The sequence below is a fragment of the Pyxicephalus adspersus genome, chromosome 3, assembly GCF_032062135.1.
Source record: "Pyxicephalus adspersus chromosome 3, UCB_Pads_2.0, whole genome shotgun sequence".
Taxonomy (NCBI): domain Eukaryota; kingdom Metazoa; phylum Chordata; class Amphibia; order Anura; family Pyxicephalidae; genus Pyxicephalus; species Pyxicephalus adspersus.
Genome location: NC_092860.1, coordinates 97,355,724 through 97,378,770, shown reverse-complemented (window position 1 = coordinate 97,378,770; position 23,047 = coordinate 97,355,724). Strand labels below are relative to the sequence as shown.

General features: G+C 35.8%; 1 protein-coding gene across 2 annotated transcripts in view; it reads right to left on the bottom strand.

The window, feature by feature from the left end:
* AFG2A (AFG2 AAA ATPase homolog A) overlaps window positions 1–23,047 on the bottom strand; it is a 210,471-nt gene that overhangs the window by 129,447 nt on the left and 57,977 nt on the right. For both annotated transcript variants that reach the window (XM_072405798.1, XM_072405799.1), the window contains exon 14: window positions 10,496–10,619. In XM_072405798.1, the coding sequence (XP_072261899.1) occupies window positions 10,496–10,619 (124 nt within the window). The remainder of the gene's footprint in view (window positions 1–10,495; window positions 10,620–23,047) is intronic.

The following is a 23,047-nucleotide window of genomic DNA, read 5'->3' as shown; positions in this document are numbered from 1 at the left end:
TCTGCTGATGTAATGAAAAGGGGAAGGATTAGTGATATATTAAAGAAGTTCAAATTGTGCAATATAAAATACATATTACCATTTAATCTTTGTGCACTTATATTTCAAGAAAAACTATTCCAACAAACCAGGAATAGATTTGATCCAGGACTAAAAACATTTGCCAACTAACAGCACATGGTTTTTAAGAAATCCCTTTATGGTTTGCTGGATCACTCAGGTTCTCCCATGATAGTCTATCTTTAGTCTAGGAGAACTTTATTAAATCAGGACCAATATGTAGAGTGTGGATTTTATTTCTACACATGTGGTCCCATATCTGGCAATGAATCTATTACAATAATTTTGATAAACTTTCCTAATGCACATTTATACATAGTACTGTGTGAAATATTTTAGGGCCTCTCGATACCTGTGCATTATGGTTGATTTCATTCACTTTGCAAAAAAAAAATACCCCATCTCATGAAAGGGATTATTTAAAAAATGGTATTTGCTTGTACATGATTTGTCAGCAAAGCTATATATTATTCAAGTTAAGTAAATTAATCCTATTGTGTTAAGGCAGCCTTTGAATTTGAATAGGCTGTTAATGCACCAGAATGGACCTTAAATTGGACCTTTTTCCAACAAGGGGCTTGATTTAATAATGCTCTATTTAATCCTGCATTAAAGATCATTGCATTATGGCAGACAGATTATTTAAATGGGGTTCCAACAAACCACAAATGTAGAACAAATCTTTGTATTTGTATTGTATTGTATTTGTACCATTTTATCAATGCAGCTTGTGTCTCAAATGTTACTGTGCCTTGTGGTGTGCTTTAAGTTTCTTTAGGAATGAATTTTATTTGTATTGTATTTTTTTTCAGTTTTCCTCTACTATATAACACTTCATCAGGACAAAAAACTGTAGGTTTTTATGGTTTGAAGGGGGTTAAAAGTGTCATATAAACTTCAGAAATATTGTACATGTATGTATCAACTAAGAAAAAGTTGTAAATATACAAATGATAATATGCGCCAGTGAAAACAAGCAATCCAACATTTTTGAATAGTATTTACAACTTTCATTTCACTCAGCTGATATCTGAGCCAATACTGATTCAGTGCAGCTGTTTTTCCCTAACCAAAAATGGTTTAAGAACAGGCATCCTTTTCCCTGTGATAATCAAGTAATATTCAGGCACTTTTTTATAGGTTTTGGAATTCATTTAATGGTTTGGGGTATAGGATAAGGTTTGCTGCTTACATACAACCCTTACTCCATCAATTGGATTTAGCAGATTCCTTTTAATTCCAAAAATAGTGACAATGCTCTGCACAACCACACATTTACATAATAAAGTATAATGGAGCACATGTATTAGAGCAGGGGTCGGCCAGACCCGAGGCTAGAGCCCCGGGTTGCCGGCGGATTGGCCAGGGGCGTTCGGAACTACCAGAGCCACTGGAGCTCTGGTGCCGCCCCATTGCTGTTGCTCCCGTTTACCGTGGTCGGTGTTGATACTTCCGCTGTCGCGGTAAATAGGGAAAGCTCCCTGGAGGTAAATCCCTCTCCTCTGCAATGCATAAAGAGTAGAGGGATTTCACTTCAGGGGACAGAGCCATTAGGGCAGCCATGAAAGTTTTTTTGACCCCTGTATTAGAGCAATCTATGTGAACATCAGAAAAATGCTGTTATTTTTACTAAATGACCCACTTTCTGCTTTATAATGGTCTCTGGTGATCCCCATGGGAAATAGGTGATCAGTGGGTGGGAGATCAGTGATTTTGTTTTTTGTTTTTTTCAAGCCCCCTTATTTCCATCTTTGCAATGGTCACTGCTTTCCCAAATGTTATATTGTATAATAATAATGTTAAAATGTATAATGTTAAATAGATCAGTAAGTGGTGATCTGAATATCAGAAACTGTTTTATGAACAATCTTAAGGGAAAGATCTGGAGTAAGGTATTTTAATATATTAGTTTATATTATATCTTAAATTTAAATTTTATTTATCTGAAATTCTGCATGGATCAACAGCTAGCAACAAAAATCACAGGCCAAAACAGAAAGCCAAAGGCAAACAACAGTTAGTTCAGGTCACAGCAAAGGAAGAGTAAAGCTACATACACACTTCCAATTATTATCGTTGGAAAACGAACGACGAACGTTCATGCACGATATATATGAACGATCGTTCCTTTCCAACGACAAAAATTGGCAGTGTGTACGCAGCTTTAGTCGCCAATCCAATATAACCATTCTTTACCAGACCCTGCAACCAATCCAATGTAACCATTCTTTATCTGACTTACCAATACAAGTCAACTTTTAATCAGAATCTGTCACTAATTTAACACATTTTTCTTTGCAACTAATCCACTGAACCTTTTATAATCTGACTGTCACCAATCCCATACAAAATTTATCATACTCAATAACCAATACAACACAACTTTTCCTTATACCGAATAAAAAGGTTGTACTAGATTGGTTTTATATTCTTAAAACTACTAAAGCAGGAACACCACACAAAACCTTCACATTTACAGTTGCCAAAGGTAAAAAATAATGTATATAGACATATAATCAGAGGAACAGAAGCACAATACAACCAGAGTGTACTAATACTAAAATATTTGAAGTTTAAAAACAAAGACCATGGGTTGGTAAGAGGTGACCTAATTCTCATAAAGTACAAAAGATAATTATAGGTAACACTGATGATAAACACACAAAGGTGTCCTGCTGAAAGCATACTATTTCCAGGTAATACAGCAACACAGACATATGGGCAGGACACTTCTACTGGTAATCAGGTAACATTCCCAGTCTGAGACACAGAGCCAGCACTTATTGCACACATCCTGTAGAAGATAAGGATAAAAGGTGCACTGAGTGCATTAAATCTTTGTAAAGCACAAGATAACATCCCATTGATAAGCTTGGTAAAGTTAATGAGGTGTTACATTGCACAGCATATGCTTGAAGAAAAAAAAGGTGGTGAATTATGTCTGTCATTAACAGAAATTTTATCTCCTTACTAACATAATGGAAAAAAATGATTAAGTTTTAAAAGCTAACAAAATAAATAGTTTAGTTATCTAGGCCATCCGAGGAAAATATCTCTGTTAACTAAGGACTAAGATACTCCAGTATTACCAAACTTTGTACCAAGAAGTATGAGCACTACAAATCAGTAGTGTTTTATCCACGACTTGAGAATACCCTAAAAGCTTCTCCTGAAAACTGTTAGTGCCCAAAAAATAAATAAGGCATAATTATTGCAAACAAAAATATTGGGCCTGCTTTATTAAAGCTTTCCAAGGCTGGAGAGTATACACTTTCATCAGTGAAGCTGTGTGATCCAACAAACCGGGAATGGATTTATTCAACGTCATTTGCTATTTGTTTTTAAAAGTTTTAAGTCCTGGACCAGATCCATTCCAGGTTTGCTGGATCACTGAGCTTCACTGTTAAAAAAAGTATTCTCTGCAGCCTTGAAGAGCTTTAATAAATCAGGCCCAATGTGTGGAAAAAATTTTGAACTTGCATTGTTATTTAATTTTTTAAATCTTTGTAATTAATTAATGAACTTGTTTTTTGTGCTATACACTATAAACTCTAAGAGTTTTCTGATCATTTGACACATGACAGCAATATAGTTGCAGGTCTGTGTGCAATGTGTCCAGCTACACATCAGATGAGTGTTGTGCTATCCAAATGCTGTTGCTTTTGCTGTGGTAATCAATCCATTGCAGCTTGATGTAAAAAATTGGGGTCATTTCTGGATTCACTTCCCAAAAATTTGTAAAAAAAAACGTGTAAAATCTAACTCAACAAAAAATGTGTTCCCCAGTCTAATCAAAGCAAAGACGGTTCTATGAAATATTAGAGTGTGTGAGTATTAGAGTGTGTGTATTTTGTTTCGCCAACCAGTGTATCTCAACAAGAAACAAATGTCCACTCTTGCACCTTATCCCACTTTATTTAACTATCTGATGCAAGAATCTCTACTGTTTACCAACAGGGCAGGACCAATGCATTGGAAGGTGGCAGAGCAAAACTCTTGGAGAGAAGTTAAGACACTGCTCCACATGCCCCCAGCTACTGAGCATTTCACTAGCTGATAAATGAAAGGAAGGTGTCTCTACACTGCTAGGTTGCCAGCAATAAAGTGAATCTATTGCTTAGCCCTTTAAAGCAAGGGTTCACCTTAAGGTTAAGTACACATGTAAGATTTCTGTTGCTGGAAATGATCTTTTGCGATCATTTCCAGTGACAGATGAATGAACCAGCGCTGTACACATAGCACTGCTCTGTTCAATGGAGAGGAGAGGGGGAGGCTGAGTGTATGGCCCGTCCTATACCCTTCTCCTTTGGCAGCAGTCATTCATTGATCCGCTAGGATGGATTGATAAACGACATCAGGGGACCACTGTACACATGTCAGATTTTCAAGTACAATTGACAATAATTTGACCTGGAGATGAAAAATAAAAGATAACTGTCTCCTGGTATGGTTATTTTTATACATATATATACAGTCTTCCGGGCATCTGGAGACACTGGTGGCTGACGCTCCTTTCGAGATGGGGGGTGGGGGAGATTATATTTAAAGTTATTGAAGGACAGTGATTCTGACTGTAAAGATCGGCAAAGGTTTGTGGATCAAGCTAGAGTGTTTACTGAGATTTAAAAAAGAATTCATTGGCTGCAGTGAGTAACCAAACCGTGTACTTTGCCTTATTAAATAAGCCATGTCTTATGTTTGTGTTTCCTTTCCTTTTGTTTATACACAGTATAAATGTTATACATACATACTTCTTCATAAAAAAACAGCTTAAAATTTTGCTTTTTAGTTTCCCTCTAATGAAGCAGAGTCATTTCCAAAGGCAAGCTCTCCTCTCTCAGCAATAAATCTCTCAAAAAGTGGCAGTGTTCTTCAGCTGTCACCACCCTGTTTTATTATACCTGGGCCTGCAGGCCTGTGCCACTGATTTACTGCTCTTCTTTAAAGCTCTGACAATCAAGCAGTTAAAAAAATCACTGCTGAACACCTGGGAAATATTTATTAGCTATACTTTAGGAAAAGCCCTCTGTTTTCTAGAGAACTGTAATAAGTTTTGAACAAGTAAAAACCCAACTACAGTGATGACAGGGAAATGGAAATTACCAGACAAAGGCATCAATGTTCTATCACTCTGCTGGTAAAATCAATTTACCCTCTGGTTATGTCACATTTCCTCCTGTGCCAATGATAAAAACATGGCTGATGCTATGCTAACCTGAGACCAGTTAAAATGATTACAATATGCTACCTTGAAAGTAAAGCACATGTTTAAAATCACACCATGTAATACCATGTGCAAACTATCTGCTGTGCAGTATATGTTTGGTAACAGTTAAAGCAGAAGAAAAAAATATAGTCCATTTGTCTAGTAAATTTCATTGGCCCTATTTTGGAGTACTCAATGTGGAACACAAAAAAGTGTCTACGATTTAGCACACAATTACTTGCTTAACACTTAAATAACAGATAAACTCCAAAACAAAAATGTAATAAATCACAGTTTACTAGATACGGTGGATGCTTTAGTTTTCTTTTTCAAACTAAGAACATTTAGGGCAAGTATAGGAAACACTTGTATCCAGAAATATAGCACTTTCATATAAAATCATAAGTATTCTTAAATGATCACACTACTTCTGTAAACGACAATTGTAATGTAGATGAAATAGAGATGAAAAAAATGCGTTTGAAGTCCAGCCTGTGTACCAAATGTGTCCTCTATTATGTAGAAGAGTAATTATAGCCACCCAGAGAAAGTATGTTATTCACAGGATTACCAAGCAAAAATAAAAAGAAAGGGTTTACAATATAAAACTAATGCTGCCACCATGCTTAAGGATTATTAAACTCCAATATATATATATATATATATATATATACTACTGAAAAAACAAATACATTTATCAAATCAAGTTGTAAAGTTGCATACAAGTCCCTAAACTGGTACATATGCCTAAGGCTGTGGAACTTAACTGTTAGAATATGCAAAAAATACATAATTGGAAACGCTTAATTTTGGAGGGGTAGCATTTTAAACAATACCGTGTACTACTATACTACTTACTACTAATATACAATTGTATAAATCGGCTGTTTTTGCCACTTCCTGAAACTTTACACTTTTGCATATAAAAAGGATAAAATGAATAATTCCATAATTATAGAAATACCAATTTGTGGAATATGCAATTAAAATGTCCTAACTAAATTCCAGGAAGATGTTGTTCTTTAAGTTTTCAGTGATGTCAGAAGCACCCAGCAATGGAATCTTGGATGATTTGCAGCAATGCCACCTATTGTCAGTTTGTTGCTTTTCGTCCACTAGGTAGACTTTAAGAAATTAAAGTTCTTAGATAATGGAGTAATATCGGGCAACCAACAGGCAAATATTGAATCTTCATTGGAGCAGTGACTATGGATAACCATGATATGTACATATGATACACAGAATTGTAATGGCGCACTTGTTTTCATAATGTAAATGAATGAAAATGCAGATTTGTAATGTGAAAAAAATAAGTACACCCATACATTCTTCTTTTAAATTTACTACTGCTTCAAATCCATGAAAAATAAATTATTCCAGATCTGGTATTATTTAAAATGAATCTGAACACTGGACTGCTTTCTCTCTAGGATTATTCTTTCCTAGTTACATATTTACACTTTTCTGAAAATTAAGTTGGACTTTCTTGCTCCTTGTACTTTTGAAACCTGTCTATTGAGTAAACTACATACACAACTTACTCATGCATGGGTTTTTTACAGGTTAGTGGTATTTTATGCTACTATGGCTACTACTACAATTACTTTATTACCCAGGAGAAAACTATTCAGCTATCTACCTATTCAGCTCGTCAAAAAGTATAAACTGGCTGAAGGTGCCATACACTGGTTGATATTATTATGAAAGTAGGCATCAGGTTTGATAAAAAAAAACAAATCAACTCTTATTGGCTGTACATACCTAACAATCTGAGGATCACACTGCTATCTATAATTCCAAGATTGATCCGAACTGCTACTTCTGGCAGTGACTAGATTGATCATACCTAGGTATTGAAAACAAAGGATCTCTCCCTCTAACATATGGAACAGCTGTTTGGATCAGTAGGCATTTACTTATCTGGTTAGCCTGGTCCTGGTTTAAGGAATCTTCATGGTTCCGGGCTTACCTATCTTGACTCCTCAATTATTGACCTACTACTAACACTTTGTTGATTCCTAATCAGAGGTTAGTGTTCCCTATGGAGTCACTGTTTTTTATTTACAAGCTCCCGAAGATGAGGTTTGAATTTTTTCCTCTGACACTCAGGAAGCCTCATGGAATCTAATTTCATGAATTTGTAGGGTAAATGTCACTCTTTCTTTCTTTTAATTACTTAGATGGCAACCCACCTTATGGGTAAACTCCATACTTGGTCTGTACATGTGGTTTGAGGATTTGATGGTAGCTGTGTTGTATGTGTGTTTACAGATTTTTTATTGTTAAATGTATATATACTGAAAAAAATAATAATAAAAGATTTAAATAAAAACAGTATTATTTTAGATTAATGTTTAAGCTATATATCCATTAAACATTTCTTGGGAATTCTCATGAGTGACACCACTCTCCCTCAGTCTGATCACCAATAAAATTAGTAGGAAAAGGAAAGATGAGGGACTTTAAAGGTAGTATATATATATATACACACACACACATGAATATGTTGCCGAGTAACTAACAGTTGTAAAATTCAACAATACCAGTGACATTGAAAACATATATATATTTATTTACACTGCCTTTAAAGTGCCTTGTCTTTCTTTTTCCTACTATTTGGTAATTTTGGGATGTGGCAGGTGTCATTTTGCTGAATAAATGTGGGAGATTCCAGGTTTGTTTCCTCACCAATAAAATTACTCAGACGCAGGAGCTTTCCATACTATTTGTGGCCAGGGTAGGGAAGGCAGTATCGATAGATCAATGAATGGGCCTGGTCAATAGGTGAACTGTACTAACTAGGCAATATTTTATTTTATGCTGTTGGAGGTTACCCCTGACATTTGGGAGACTTTGACAAATCCAGCTAACACTTTATCCTTCCTTGTAATAAGACTGTCTTTTCACAAGAAAAACACAAAAATACAGAATTTCTCATCAGGAATTTTAAATAGGTTAAATCAAGCATAAGCAACTAAAAAAATGAGATGGAGTTCTACAGAAAAGGGCGATTTCGAGCCGCATGGTTAATTTTATAAGATCTTTTGTACAATTGACTTGTGTTTGATAAGTTTTACCAGAAAACCTGTGCAACTAAAACTACTTTTCTGCAATTTTCCAGCGGATTACAAATATCCTTGTCTAATTTTCTATCTGAAAAAAACTTGTACACAGTACAAATTCATTATTTAATATTAAATGGCACATATATGTTTTAATAACTTTTCTTTACAAGATTTAGTATGAAGTCACATCTCTGACAAGAGTTTAATATGTCTCTGGTAGGCTTAAAGTTGCACCTAAATTACATACATAGGAATTGTTTGGTATTTCTTAGTCCTACCTGACTACTCTCTCTGTTCTCAACATGGCTAAGTCCCCTCCCTGCCCCCAGGAAATGACTAGATAGTTATGGATCAGAAACAGGAAGATGAGTTTATCTCTCCACTCTCTCCTCCTTTCAGCCTGTTTCTTGTCTGCACACATGAATGCAGAACACCTAACTGCCTCATGTGGTGGCAGATCCTCCCTCCTTTAAATCTGAATGCTGTTTTGTAAGAGGTTACAAGAGCCTTGCAACAAGTCAAATTAATGTATTGATAATACTTGTATTTAAATAAACATTTATTAAATATGCAACCAGTGTGTCCATTGGTGCTCTCAGACCTGCATGGAGTTTAGCCTGCATTCAGCACAGTAAGAAGCTTCGGTCTAGGCACCTTAACAGGGCATCGGCAAGCTTTAAGTACAGAGTATTTACCTGATTAAGACATGATACGATTTTACCTAAAACTGACAGCAAGATAATTAGTGTTTTTCTACCCTTTATTCATGTACCCAAGAAATCTTTCATGATCCTGTCACGCAAATGTTTATTTTAATGAAGACAATTTAGTTCTACAAGATCACAGCCAATGACAGCTACTAAGAAAATATAAACTCCCATCTGTCTGGCATTCAATGAGATCCTTTGTGTGCTGGTGTCCTTTCTGCAGCTATTCTGAGCTGTGAGGAAGCGCCTGAAGCTGGATGGAACTCAGGCCCCCCCATCCATCTTCAAACAATAGCCCTGCCTGACATCACTGCCTTTCATTCATCTTCATTTGTCCAATCACATCCTGTCATTCTTATGTAAATTGGACACTTGAGGATGCATCTTTTCTACACTCTATGATAAGGTGGAGAAAGGCTGTCAAGGGCCCCAGGGTGCCATCACAGACCATAACCTCTGCGTTTATTTTGTGCCTTGTCCTTTGCATTCAGGCTAATGTGTCTGACATTTACATGGAGCTCAATAGGAGACAAAGTAATCCTATTTTCAGCTCTCACTACCATCCTGCATTGAGCCAGTAACTTCTCTGTGGAAATGACACTTTCATTATCGTCACACAGTTTTGACAGTTAAAATTAGCTCCTAAAATACATGAATAAGAATAATGTACACATGGGTTTATAGAGTCATCACAGAATTTGTAGCAAGTGGCCATTTCCATTCAGCCACTGGTTTGAAATAAAATAAAAAAAAGGTAGTTTTATAAACAAACAGATAAGACTACAACAGAAAATTACTTTCAATACCCTTAAAAAGCAGAAAATCGCACCTATAATGCCATTACAGTATGAATCTGCTAAACAGATTTCAGTATTTCTGTCTAAATTCTTTCACACTTCAGTATATAAACTGTAATATTTTAGTTACAATTTAGATTTTGGTTTTATGACTGAAACAATTCATATATAATATAATCAACTTCATAAAACATTTTAAATTGTATAAACAATGCATCGCGTGATGTTACTGCAAACAATATGGTGGATAAAATACCCAAAAAAGTAAAAGAAAAACTTGAAAAGAAAGTATGTCAAAATTGCTGCACATAAAAGTTCAATTTCCTAACCTCTTTGACTTTGCCTAAATTGCTGTTTTTTTGGGTTTTTTTGTTAGCAAGGTAGCTTGCTGCAACTACTTGAGCACCAGGTATTGTTATAGTGTGTCAAGTGTGTGACAAGTAATTGTCACTTCTGTTGAACAGTTTGTTCTGAGTGTAGAAGCAGAGAAAATTAAAATAAATAAATGTGGAACACAAAACAAAATGTATATTGAATATTCATTTTTCTCTATTAACCACATCGCGTTCCAAGTTAAGCTCAACCATGTCATTCATCTGTACAGTTCCAGCGCTTCTACTGCACAGTCTTATAAAAATGTTATTATTAGAAAGGTCTTACCTTGTCTATTAAGTCAGGGCGATTTGTAGCCGCTAATATCACCACATCTTTTAGTTGTTCTACTCCATCCATTTCTGTCAACAGCTGAGCTAGAACACGATCAGCTACATGCCCAGACCCCGAACTATTGAAGAAAAAGTTGAAATTAACATAAGAAATTTCACAAATACTCATTCATTTATATTACCATATTACCTTACAATAGGACTGGGTCATGAATTAAAATTTATAAGGGGCTTATTAAAGAACTACCAAGATACAAAGAAAACAAAAAAAAACAGCAATTTATTTAAAAATACCAAATTGTTCCTTAAGAAACCCTACTACTTTTATACTAAAACCACCTTGTTTGAAAACCCAATTCCTTTTCATCTATGTATATGGTCCAAATAGCTTATTTGGATTCTGAAATTACTTTTATGTAGGTGATATTTAAATGTGTGTCATTCACCTTCTGACCCAATTTATCTCGTCTTGTATTCCTATCTATCTGTTGCATCTTCTTTCGTGTCTTGAAAGCTGAATTCCAGGAAGACATGAGAAGACCAAAAAACACACTAATATATTAAAAGAAAAAAAGAATGTACTCCTTAATTAACTAGTGTAAGTACCTAAGTGGACTTCTGTAATTTTTTTCACAGCAGTACTAAAAAACTGGGACAGAGAGAACCAAAGCTACGTACACACTTCCAATTATTATCGTTGGAAAACGAACGACGAACGATCCTGCACGATATCTACGAACGATCGTATAGCACCGATCCTGCACATAGAGATAACGACACGATCGTTCGTAGATATTGTACACACAATAGATACGATCGTTTGAGCGATACAGGGAGTGACGTGCACGACAGGAAGTGAGCGAACGTTCGTTCATTACGCATGCTCAGCCCATGGACGATCAACGAACGACCGTACACACGAACGATGGTCAACGATCGTCATCCAATCCGATCCGCCGGTCCGGTCGTTCGTTTCCAACAACTTTCCTCGTTCGTCGGCGTTGTTGGTTACTTTTTTACGAACGATTTTTTGCCCAATCGATCGTTCGTCGTTCGTTTTGAACGATAAAAATTGGAAGTGTGTACGCACCTCAAGACTATGAGCCAATCAGGCTCTGATAAATCCATCTGCTGGCAAAAATCATGATGACAGATGTAGGAAGAAGTATCTTATCAGTGTAATATGAATGTTATGAATATAACAGAGTCATTTTTCCACTCTTATTTATATCCCTGCTGGAGATGACAATTGCTGTTGACAACAACAATTGGAGAGAGTGCGGAGAATAGCAACTAAACTAATAAAAGGAATGGAGGAGCTCAGCTTTGAGGAGATATTAGCTGAACTGAATCTATTCTCCCTTCAGAAGAGACGTATAAGGGAGGATATGATCACCCTGTATAAATATATAAATGGTCCATGTAGAGAACTCTCTTCTCAATTATTCAGAGAATGAGAATGTTACAAAGAACAAGAGGGCACTCTTTGTGTCTGGAGGAAAAGAAGTTTAATCTCCGGATAAGGAAGGGATTCTTCACTGTAAAATCTGTGAAAATGTGGAATCGACTGCCTCAGGAAGTAGTTTCAGCAACTACTATAGATTGCTTTAAGAAAAAGCTGGATGTTTTTTCTAGAAGCACAGAATATAACCGGGTATTACCCCCTAGTGGTAATCCCAAGTGTGACTCTGGGTGGATTTTCCAGGCCGGTAATCCAGAGTCATGCTCGGGGTCGCTTTTAACTAAAAAAAACCCCACTTACCTACCTTGCTCTGTCACTGTCCCCCAGTGTCCTGCTGGTCCCCGCAGGTCCTGGGGACACTCCTGCTCCTCTGATCCCTAGCCGCGAAGTGCAGAGGCGAGATCTACCGGGTTTCCTGTAGACGTTGGTGCGGGCATGAGGATGGGCAGGAAATTCAAATAATTTTGTATTGCATTCAATACAAAATAGCTGTATTGAGTCCAATACAAAGAAATATTCATAAAATATATTTAACTATATTATATATATATATATATATATATATATATATATATTACCAGATTTTTGTGTTTTGTTATTTAAAGTTTATAAATACATTTAATAAATATCAGTGAGTTATGCCTAAGAGTTATAGCCTACAATGAAAAATAGATTTCCATGCAAAATATTGTACCGCTTTTTGCATGGAAATTTGGACGGAATTAGACCGCTAGGAAGGGTAGGGCTCTAAAGTTAAAAAAACCAAAACAGTTACTGTTGATCCAGGTAACATCCGATTGCCTCAGGAAGGATTTTTTCCCCTGTTGAAACAAATTGTCCCAGGGTTTTTTTTGCCTTCCTCTGGACCAACTATGTCCATAGAGTTTTTATCTGGGATATGTTTACTTCCCTAGTGGTTGAACTTAATGGACTGTCTTTTTTCAACCTTTCTTTTTATGTAAGTAAAAAGTTGCTCTGTAGTTATCTCTATTGGCTGCCAACATTTAGATTATAATGTGGTGTAGGGAAAACAACTTAAGTTTAACTTCAGCTAAAACAGAGGGCTTCCAATAGATATAAACAAGACAGTAGAGAATTCTACCCACTAATGGCCACCTAAAACTTAGACATTAGTTTTGGATTCAGTAGGATTTTAAAATATATGTAAAACCAATCACCAAAGTATCTTATTATTTTTATTATTTTAAACAATTTTAATATGTAAGAGAAACGTTTATACTGTTGATCCTGCCATTAGGCCTAATTTTCAGCAATGTTCAGCATATGATAACTAAAGGTTATCATATAGTGAAGTATATGAAAACCCGAACAACTATCAAAAGTGACTAATTTTAACATAATATATATTGTTGATATACCATTATATATATATATATATATATATATATATATATTGTTGGCTAATGCTGTTAGAAATACAGAACAGCTCTAACTGGTTTACCACTATGAACTACTGAACAGATCCCTATTACATTATTGAGGTCCCAGGAATGGAATTGTATTATTGGCAAAATCACTGTAAAACTATGTAAATATAACTGGAAAAAAAAATTGAAAAAGGAAATCCAAAGCAGTAACTGCTGTTATTCTGCAAAGTCTTTGTTCTTATGATAAGAAAAACTTTAGGGTACAAAGTTCTACAAACATTGCATTGCATGTAAATTTATTCCGATTTTGACATGAACAAGCCTGGATAAGAAATTAACAAAATTGTAAAATATGACAGAACATGAAAGTTAAATATATAAAAAAATAAGGTTTTTGTTTTAGTGGCCATTGTTTAAGGTTAGTATAACAGGAACCTAGTGAATTATAAATCCTTTGAGTTTGTTCCAGCATTCCCTTTTGTTCTTCAGATTTTTGAAAGGAGGTCTGGAAAGTTTTCTGGTCAATATCCAAGAGGTTTTCATCAGTCACAAACCAAAAGAATCATAGTTTGAGCAGGATGTTTGTGACACAGTGATCCAGTGTAGATGGAAGGGCAGGAAGCCGAGGTTAGTAATCCTGCCTCTTTCCAATCAAGCATGCAATGCTGAGTGGCTTTTAGTAGCCTCTCATTGACACTGTTAGTAGCTGGGGCATCTCTCAGCAGACAGGCACAAATCAGATTGCTGATTAACTTTTCCTAGTTAGAGATATCTCAAGCATGACAGACTGAACTTTAACAGTGAAGATAAACTCTGCACCCCTGCATATTTCTTGTCCAAGGATCCGAGGAAAGAAAATGAGTTTTTTGCATGCTGTATTTGAGTGCTGTATGTATATATATATATATATATATATATATATATATAAATATATATATATATATTTATATACCTATAGTCACATTTTAGCCTTCAAATAAGCTATAGTACATCCTTTCATATATTGACTACATACATAGGTGTGTGAGGAGAGAGAGAGAAGCTTATTAAAGCTTTTAAACTTTTTCTAAATTTTCATCAGTGAAGCTGGGTGATACAGAAAACCTGGAATGGATTTCCGAAAAGTCATTATCTATTTGAGTCTTATTGTCATATTGTTTGGGATGAAGGCTTTGATGTTAGCGTCTCATTTTAAAAACACCTTAAAATACATTTCATTGACAAAGGTTTATTTAAACTGCTTATTTGACTTTGGAAAAATATTGGGAAAAATCCCTGTAAGAAACGGGCTGAACATCCAAATGGTTGTGTCATGATGAAAATCATGACAAAGCTCAAGAATCTATTACTACAACGTATCGATCTTAGAATTATGGCCATAAAATCTAAAGGCACTTTCTAAAAAATAAATGCCATACTAGGTAAATGAGTTTAACGTTCAAGTCATGTAAGATGTTAAAGCCACAACAGCCATACATAAGTAAACCTTTTTGACAAATGTCTGGTTGTCTTTTTCATTTAGCATGACTAGGGTGTACCATAAACCTGGAAACCATGACTTTTAGTTGACAGAGAGGTTTAGGTGTGCTCCTTTACTCTTTCTGTTCACAAGACAAACAGTGAATTTACCTAAAAGACACAGTAATCCTAATGGCACATAAATGTCTATGAAACATGGTAAATAAAAAAAAAGAAGTAGGTCTAACCAATGAAGTTTCAGTGTAATAATGCACAGCAGCTTCTTTTTGGTAGCTAAATGGGCATCATTGATTTCTATGAGTTCTTGTCATGGGTATATTCTTTATCACAATCAACAATAATGCCCACTTACAAGATATTGTTTGAAAGCAATAAAAAGTGCAGTACAAACAACCAGCAGCCAGCATGCTTCATTTTCTAAATCCTGAATAGCTTAGAATATGTCACTTTTTAAATGATACACACAAAAGTGCTTCTCTTAACACAAATGTATTAATGTACACAAGAGGGTCCATGCAGTTACCCAATGCCCAAAAGAGAAGAATGGCCCAGGATGACTATATGTTCATGTGTAATATAAGTAGATACCAGTCTTATGAAACACTGTCACTTGTTTAAAGAATTTCAAACAGAAGTTCAGTTTTAAAGAAAAAAAAAATGTTGCTGGCCTACGTCTCCTACCTTCGCTTTCTAGCACTGCAGCGTTATGTCAGGCCCTTTAGCATTCAGGACACAGAAATGACTTAGTGTCAAATGCTAGAGTCTGAAGAACCTTGATGCCGTGGAAATGGGCCATTGGAGAAGTAGGTATTTTATCCCTTTTATTACAGGAAATTTTTCTTAGTAATACAGCGGGGATATAACTGACCTCCAGGTGTGCACAGAAGAGCACATAATATATAATAGGACAAGCCCCATTAAAATAACAGGACTGAGTTTGTTCTGACAGCTATGACCAGGAGAGGAAAATCGTATTTCCCTGTACAACTGTGCAGATCAGTAAGCTTGACAGTATCTTTATTCAGGGTCTTCCTACCTAGGATTCTCCGGAGCAATTTTCTCTCCCAAGGCCAATGTCTGTCTCCAGTGCTGCCTCTCTGTCAATGTACACTGGGGTCGACACTCCCAAGTTTGTGCAAAGCAGTCTTTTTCCATGGAAGTCTTTCCAGGATAGTTTGCCTACTGACAGGCCTTCACAATTGAGCGCATAACACGCTGCTTACTTTAAACAACCAGGGGCAAAGGTATACAAAGGTATTACCATAAGACCTCAGGATCATAGTGATAGCAGTGAAAAAGATGATCTTACTACCAAGGATAACTACAATCTTGTGTATTGAAAATATTGCTTCCGATGAAACAATAAAACAACATGAATCTCAAAATACCTGCACAATGAAAATAATAAATAAGTAAAACTTCCCTTTAATACAGAGACACATTCTATGACATTACAGTAGATTTACATACACATGTATATTACTGTATTGTTAATAATCACCCCTGATGAAGAGAGAACTACACTCAAGAAACTTGTGGACTTTGTAATTCTTCCAACTGTTTCTCAATAAAATTGTTCCTTCCCTGAGTGTCATCCAAGCTCCCCATCATTAAAGCTGATATATAATAATATAGTAACCTTTACGTGCCAGAGCTTGTCATCGTCTTCCTGCCCTTTGTACACTTCTACTGGTCATCGAGGCAGTTCAATGTAGTGGATTGTGAGTATGAATGTGTGAGGTTGGGCCTTGTTGGGAAGCCTTTTTAGACTTTGCCTGTCAGCCATACAACCTTGACAAGACAATTTAAAATGTTGTTGCAAGTATTTAAAGAAACCTGTACCTGAAGCAAGAATACAAATTAAGAACACAAACTCTGAATAACAAGGGCCTATCCTGATGTGTCCAGCCAACAATTTATATGTGTATATTCATATACTGGGTCCTTTAGTGGTCTAACCATACAAAACTGCTTAAAGCTGTTATTTAAAGCATCTTTTAGGTAAGGAAGAAACAATCAGGCCTTCGGCATTAAAGCCACAACTAAACATCCTAAAGTCAGCATTTTTCATACTTCCAGCCAGGGATTTACATCTACCTCCAGGCAACGAGTGTCACAATAAATACAACCAATGCTTTATACATTACAGATTATTGAAAACTTGATTCTATCATTTTACATTGCACATAGACAGGGGAACTTAACAAGGCTCCTCTCATCTAACAATCATATCCATGGTCCATGAGAACCAGATTACCCCCAATAATGTTTTTTGGTCATTTTGAGAGAATAACAGAATATTTCATGACACTTAAAAATCCCATGGGTTTCCCTACAACACTACTGTAACTATATCAACTAATACAATCACTTATGTGAACATATGGGATTCATTTTTTTCAAACCTTGTACATTAAACAACAAATTTAGAGCCATGCATGGTCATTACTGTATATCATAAAAAAACTCTATGGGCATTGCTATAATACAAAGGCAGATGCATTTGACTAAAATGGTATTGCCATTATGTGAGTGGGTATAGATCTCACTTTGAACGCTCATAAACTCAAAGTAAGTAAATTTCAGAAGCAATGGGTTTGTTTTGTTAAAATAATAATGGCTGTTAACACAGCAAAGTAAACTATCCCCGTGCAAGCGATAATTCACTTAGCTGGGTGATTGTGGTGGAAATTCACTTTGCAAAGAATATGCAAACATGTACAGAACTTTTGAATGTTTGAAGTCAGCAGTTTACCTTATTCACTATGCTAAGTGATTTAACCTGATGCAGAGTGATATTTCACATTGATGAACAGCTTAGTATATGAACCCCAACAACAAAGTATGCTGTCCTATAGCAAATTATCCTTGCAGCTGTTCCTGAGATATAAAAATTATGTCATCCATTCCCATACATTTCACAAACAGAAAATATGATATGAACGCAAGCAAGCAAAATGTTAGGAATTTGTGACGCATGAACGGCCTGACATCCGTTGTTTAGCTATGTCTGTGCTGTGCCAGAAACTTAAGACAAGCAATGCAGGATTTGAGTTTATGGAAAACAGAGCTTTTAGGCTTACTGCGATGCTGGATAAGAATGCAAGATGAAATGTGGAGTGATTCTTGTAACTTCCTCTTATGGATTACAGCATTAGAAATGTGTGCAGCTAATGTGTACAACTTTATTGTCATCTGCTTAGTTGTCTATGTATATTTAAAACATTGAACGAGTGTCACAATAAATACAACCAATGCTTTATACATTACAGATTATTGAAAACTTGATTCTATCATTTTACATTGCACATAGACAGGGGAACTTAACAAGGCTCCTCCCATCTAACAATCATATCCATGGTTCATGAGAGCATTCAACTGCTTAGTTGTCTATGTATATTTAAAACATTGAACAGCAACAGGTATGCTTTGACTGTATAGATGGATATCAAGAAATTTCAATTCTATCTATAATGGATAGAATTAAAAGTTCCTTTCGTTATAGATTACATTTTTAAACCATCAGTTCACCTATAGCACAAGGACATGCTTCATAGGATTGACATATTAGGTGCTTGTCTAGCTTCATTGGATAATTGGATGGACTGCAGTCATCATAATTTGGAGTTCTCAAGTGCTTTCTGTTTATACAATCGAAAAACAGAATTTGAATATATTATATAAGAATTGAATATATTATGCATCAGTCAATAAGGGTGTCTAATTGAACATTTAAGGTTTCACATTTAACTTTCATTCCTACTAAAGTATTACAGTAATTCACATATAAAATGTGTTCAGAACTGAATACTGCAAATTAGGGTCATTTGCACTATTGGATCAACATTGAAAGCTAATCATCTAGAATATTTAAAAAGAAAAGTCAGCAATACCAACTTATCTGTTTTCCTAAAAATGACTTTCTTTGATAAACCACACAGAGCAGAGGGTTAAGTGCAATTTTAATCTGGTTCTGTCCCATGTCAAACTGATTGTTAGGCGAATATGAGATATCATATTTATTACATTCTAAGAACAAATAGATTATAAACTCCTTTGGGTAGAGTCATCTCCTCCTCCTATGTCATTGTTTTTATCACTGTATCATTTGCAACCCTCTACTTAATCTACAACACAGCATATTATGTTGGTGCTAAATACAGTTTAAATATAAGAAGAATATATAAGGAAACACTACCCTTAAAACAAGCGTTGTGATTGTGGCTGATTCCAGAAGAAAATTCTCCTATACGCTGTCATGGTTGTTAATAAGATAGTGGTTTTCAATTAAAAAGCCCCTCACCACAACCAGAATTATGTGGATAGACTTTAACCCCTAAGTGATTAAATATTTCACCTTCTTTAACAATCACTATTTATAATCTAATCACAAGGCTAGAATTTGACATATAAATGTAATGTTACATGAATTGTGGATACAGATCACTGTGATTTTGCTGTGTGTTTAACTTTGCAATATGTTAATAAGCCACAAGAATTATACAGATGAAGGCAACAGTCTACTAGGAATGGGGAGGTGACCATAGGAGTTTCTTGATTTTTAAGCTCTTGGCCTAAAAATTACATGAAAAAGTCTCACTACATTCTTAGGCTGTTTGGATGTTATGAATAAGAGCTATGTTTGTAGAAACTCTACAAATACAAAGTTGCTTGCATTAAAACAAAGATGGAACAGCAGATCAAATGACACAGGACCGTTCACACTCATATGAAGGTCAAAACTTTTAAAAGGGGAATAAAACCTCAATAAAACCTTAAGTTTCAATATATGTTTTTTATACAGTTTCCAAAGCTTTTTATTCTTTTAGGCAAATGCAAGTTTAGATCCTATTTAGACCCAAAAAACAATAAGGCTACCTACACACATGCAATGGTTTTCGTGCGATAATCAGCTCAGTGAAGATATCAGACAAGAATCTTGCGTGTGTACAGTGCTCGTTGTCCATTGTCCAAACAACCGTCCTGGTGGATCCGTGGATGACGAACAATTGTGATGGAAGAAAAGGGTAAAGAGCACCGCTCTGTCGTTCACCAACCTCACCTTTCCATAGAGCAGAATGGTGCTGTATGTACAGCACCCGTTCATGCATCTCGCAGTCGTTGCATGTGTATACTTGTGGAGATAGAAATCGGGAATAGGTGTGGCAGAAATGTTTCCGTATCTGTAGGGTCTTTAAAGTGATAAAAAGAGAGGAAATATGCATGGATTGCAGAAATGTTCATAATATGTTTGTTTTTGTGTTTTTTGCCTTGATATATACTGAAAAGTCCAATTCCAGGATCACATATATTACCTCGGGGTCTGATTGAGGCAAGGTGCTGGGATGTTTTCAGAAAGCCATGTAAAGCAGTCTGCACACCCCCAAGCATGATTTCCGTGTATTGCACAGAAACAAAGTGGTAATGCTTCTCTGTCTAAAATAGGTATGGTATGAAAATGCAGAGGTTTTATCTGAAAATATCATTAGCATTTTGATGGGGTAGGAGGGCAAGGTAAAGTAATATAAAAGCACATTAATCTTTAGTGTTAAAGCATCATTCTTAATCATTGTAATGAAGAAACTATTCAGAAAACACAGAAAATAAACACTGTGGAGGTGCTCCCTAATAAACAGTTCTGGCTTTATTACGACAATGCTTCTATTCCAGAGCTAGTTTCATTTGGAGTACAAGCCGTAGCTTTCAGGCATTTGTTTAATTTAAACATTTCTTGGACAATGTGGCTTGGTAAATTGGTGCCAAACGTGCTGAAAAACACATTTTTTCCCCTTGCTTCCTGATGTAATCATTTCGAGGCCCCGGGTGTACGAGGCCATTCCTGCCAGGGCCTAAGATTTTCATATTTCAAACTGAAAGGAATCTGGCATGAAACACTTGACATTATTTCCTTTGCACATTCTTCTCAAAGGCCAGCCAAGCTATTTTTTCATTTCATATCAATAGTATTTAAAAGAATAACAGATGCTACATTTAACCCATTTTCTCCTGAAAAATGTACAATGAAAGCATAAAAAAACTAATATATATATATATATATATATATATATATATATATATATATATATATATATATATATATATTTATATATATATATTCAAAACATATATATATATTCCTATATAGGGAATATATAGGTTTTAGATGTTTTACCTTTATTATTGTCAGAACTAACTAAAATACATTTATTAAATATATCTTGAAATTTTATTTTGCCAGGTAAACATAAAATATTACATCCAAATATTTTATTTAATACTTCTTACAGACAGTAAAAGCTTGAGGCTCCTTACGTATAGCAGGAAAACCCTAAAGCAGAAATGTGACCCCACACTTTAGTACACACCGCTACAGACCTTACAGACCCATCTTGTGGCCAGTTACATGATGTTTCAAGGTTGCATCCACCCTATAATGAGCTTGTAATGAGAAAAGCTGCTGAAGTGATAAGTCAGCAGCACCTGAGAACGGGAAATCCAAGTAAGCTTCCAAATATTTACAGTTCTCAGCTATCCATCTACTTATCTTTCTATGTATCTATACAAAAGATTGTGAGCCCCATAGAGGGACAGTTGCCTCTATGGGAACCAAAGACCAAACTCCATGATGGTTAAAGTATGTTGTTGCCATGGCAATCAAATAAAGCTATAGCGGTAAATCAAAGAAATTTTTTTTTACAGGTTTAAAAGTATAAGAACAATATACAACTAAAATACATTTAAATTAAATTAACCTAAATAATGGCATATGTTTCAACTCCAATCTGAAATTTTGTTCCTGAGATGTAGGTGCACCTCTGGTCAGTTTCTATTAATTCTTTTTTAATAAAATATAGTTATAGAAATTTTGGCCGTTGATCTGGCAGCGGAAGTAACAATCCTGCTTTATTGTAAATTTGCCCTTGCACTGTGAATTTGGATGGAAATCCAGGCTGTCGAACAACTGATGTGGTGCCGAATGGTGTCATTTAGAAACATGAGTTGTATTTTCTAATGTTTATAAGAAAATGTTTTGGCTCTGAGGTATTTGCTGATGTTTAATTCTAAAGTTCTTGTGGTGGTGTTTCCAGTGGCAGAGTTTAGCTTTCCCTTTTTTGCAGCAAATACCTGGAGACTCAGATTTAAACTTCTTCTATTGACAGTAACTACAAACCATTTCCATTTTTCCGATAGTAACACTTGCATGCTGTGAGAAGTCTTTATGTGGATCATAGTGGAATACTTCCAAAGATAAGCTAAAATGTTGTGCAGTCTGTGATCGTCTGGCTCTTTCTCTCATTTCGTGTACTCGGGTCTCACGCTGTTGTACTGTCTCTGAAGCTATAGATGTAGTAGCTCTATCTCTCTTATCCTGTAGTTGGGTCTCACGCTGTTGTACTGTCTCTGAAGCTCTAGATGTAGTAGCTCTCTCGCAGAGCGTAGCAAGTCTTCTATTCCTATCCTCAGAATTTTCTTGTCCACGGGGTTGTTTCATTTTTATTTTTTACCTTTAAATGCACTCGGCCAATTGCCTTACGTTTTCTTGAAGGCATTATTACAGGCCAGAAATTTGTAAAAGAGTCCAAAAAAAGTATGTAAGCAAAAGGCATACTGTCACTAAGCGATACACACGCAGATACATAAATACATGCAAATACACCTGACATGTACCACAGGGCTGTTCAAATATATATCTAACTCATACATACAAACATACATCCAAATATAGCTCTGACATTTAGCACAGCGCTGTACAAACATCAGCGGTGCACTCACATGAGTCTGAGTCATATGTCTGGCAAGATTGGTTTAAATGTCCCGATGCATTTCCGAGTAATGATGGAACATAGCAAGTTTGGTTGAAATGTCTCCATGCGTTTCCTAGTGATGACATATCACTATCATAGTTCTCCCCAGAGGTTTTTAGCCGGTTGCTCCGCCCGGCTGATTTGAATACTCCGCCCAGCTCTCGGCAGCTCTCATCCTCGCATGCACAGATCTCAGGCTACTCTGTGCCATCTGTGCTCTGTGTCATCCGTTCAGAGGATTGCTGCTGCCGATGAGAGGTGAGCACACAGTTCAGCCTTCATGTGAAGGGGACACAGGCAGCCCCGCCCCCATCTCATAGCACGAGCTCTGCCTGTGAAATGTATCCAGTGTGTATAAAGTATCCATGTCATTCTGCATCCTCACAGCTCTGTGTACAAACCTCCATATCTCC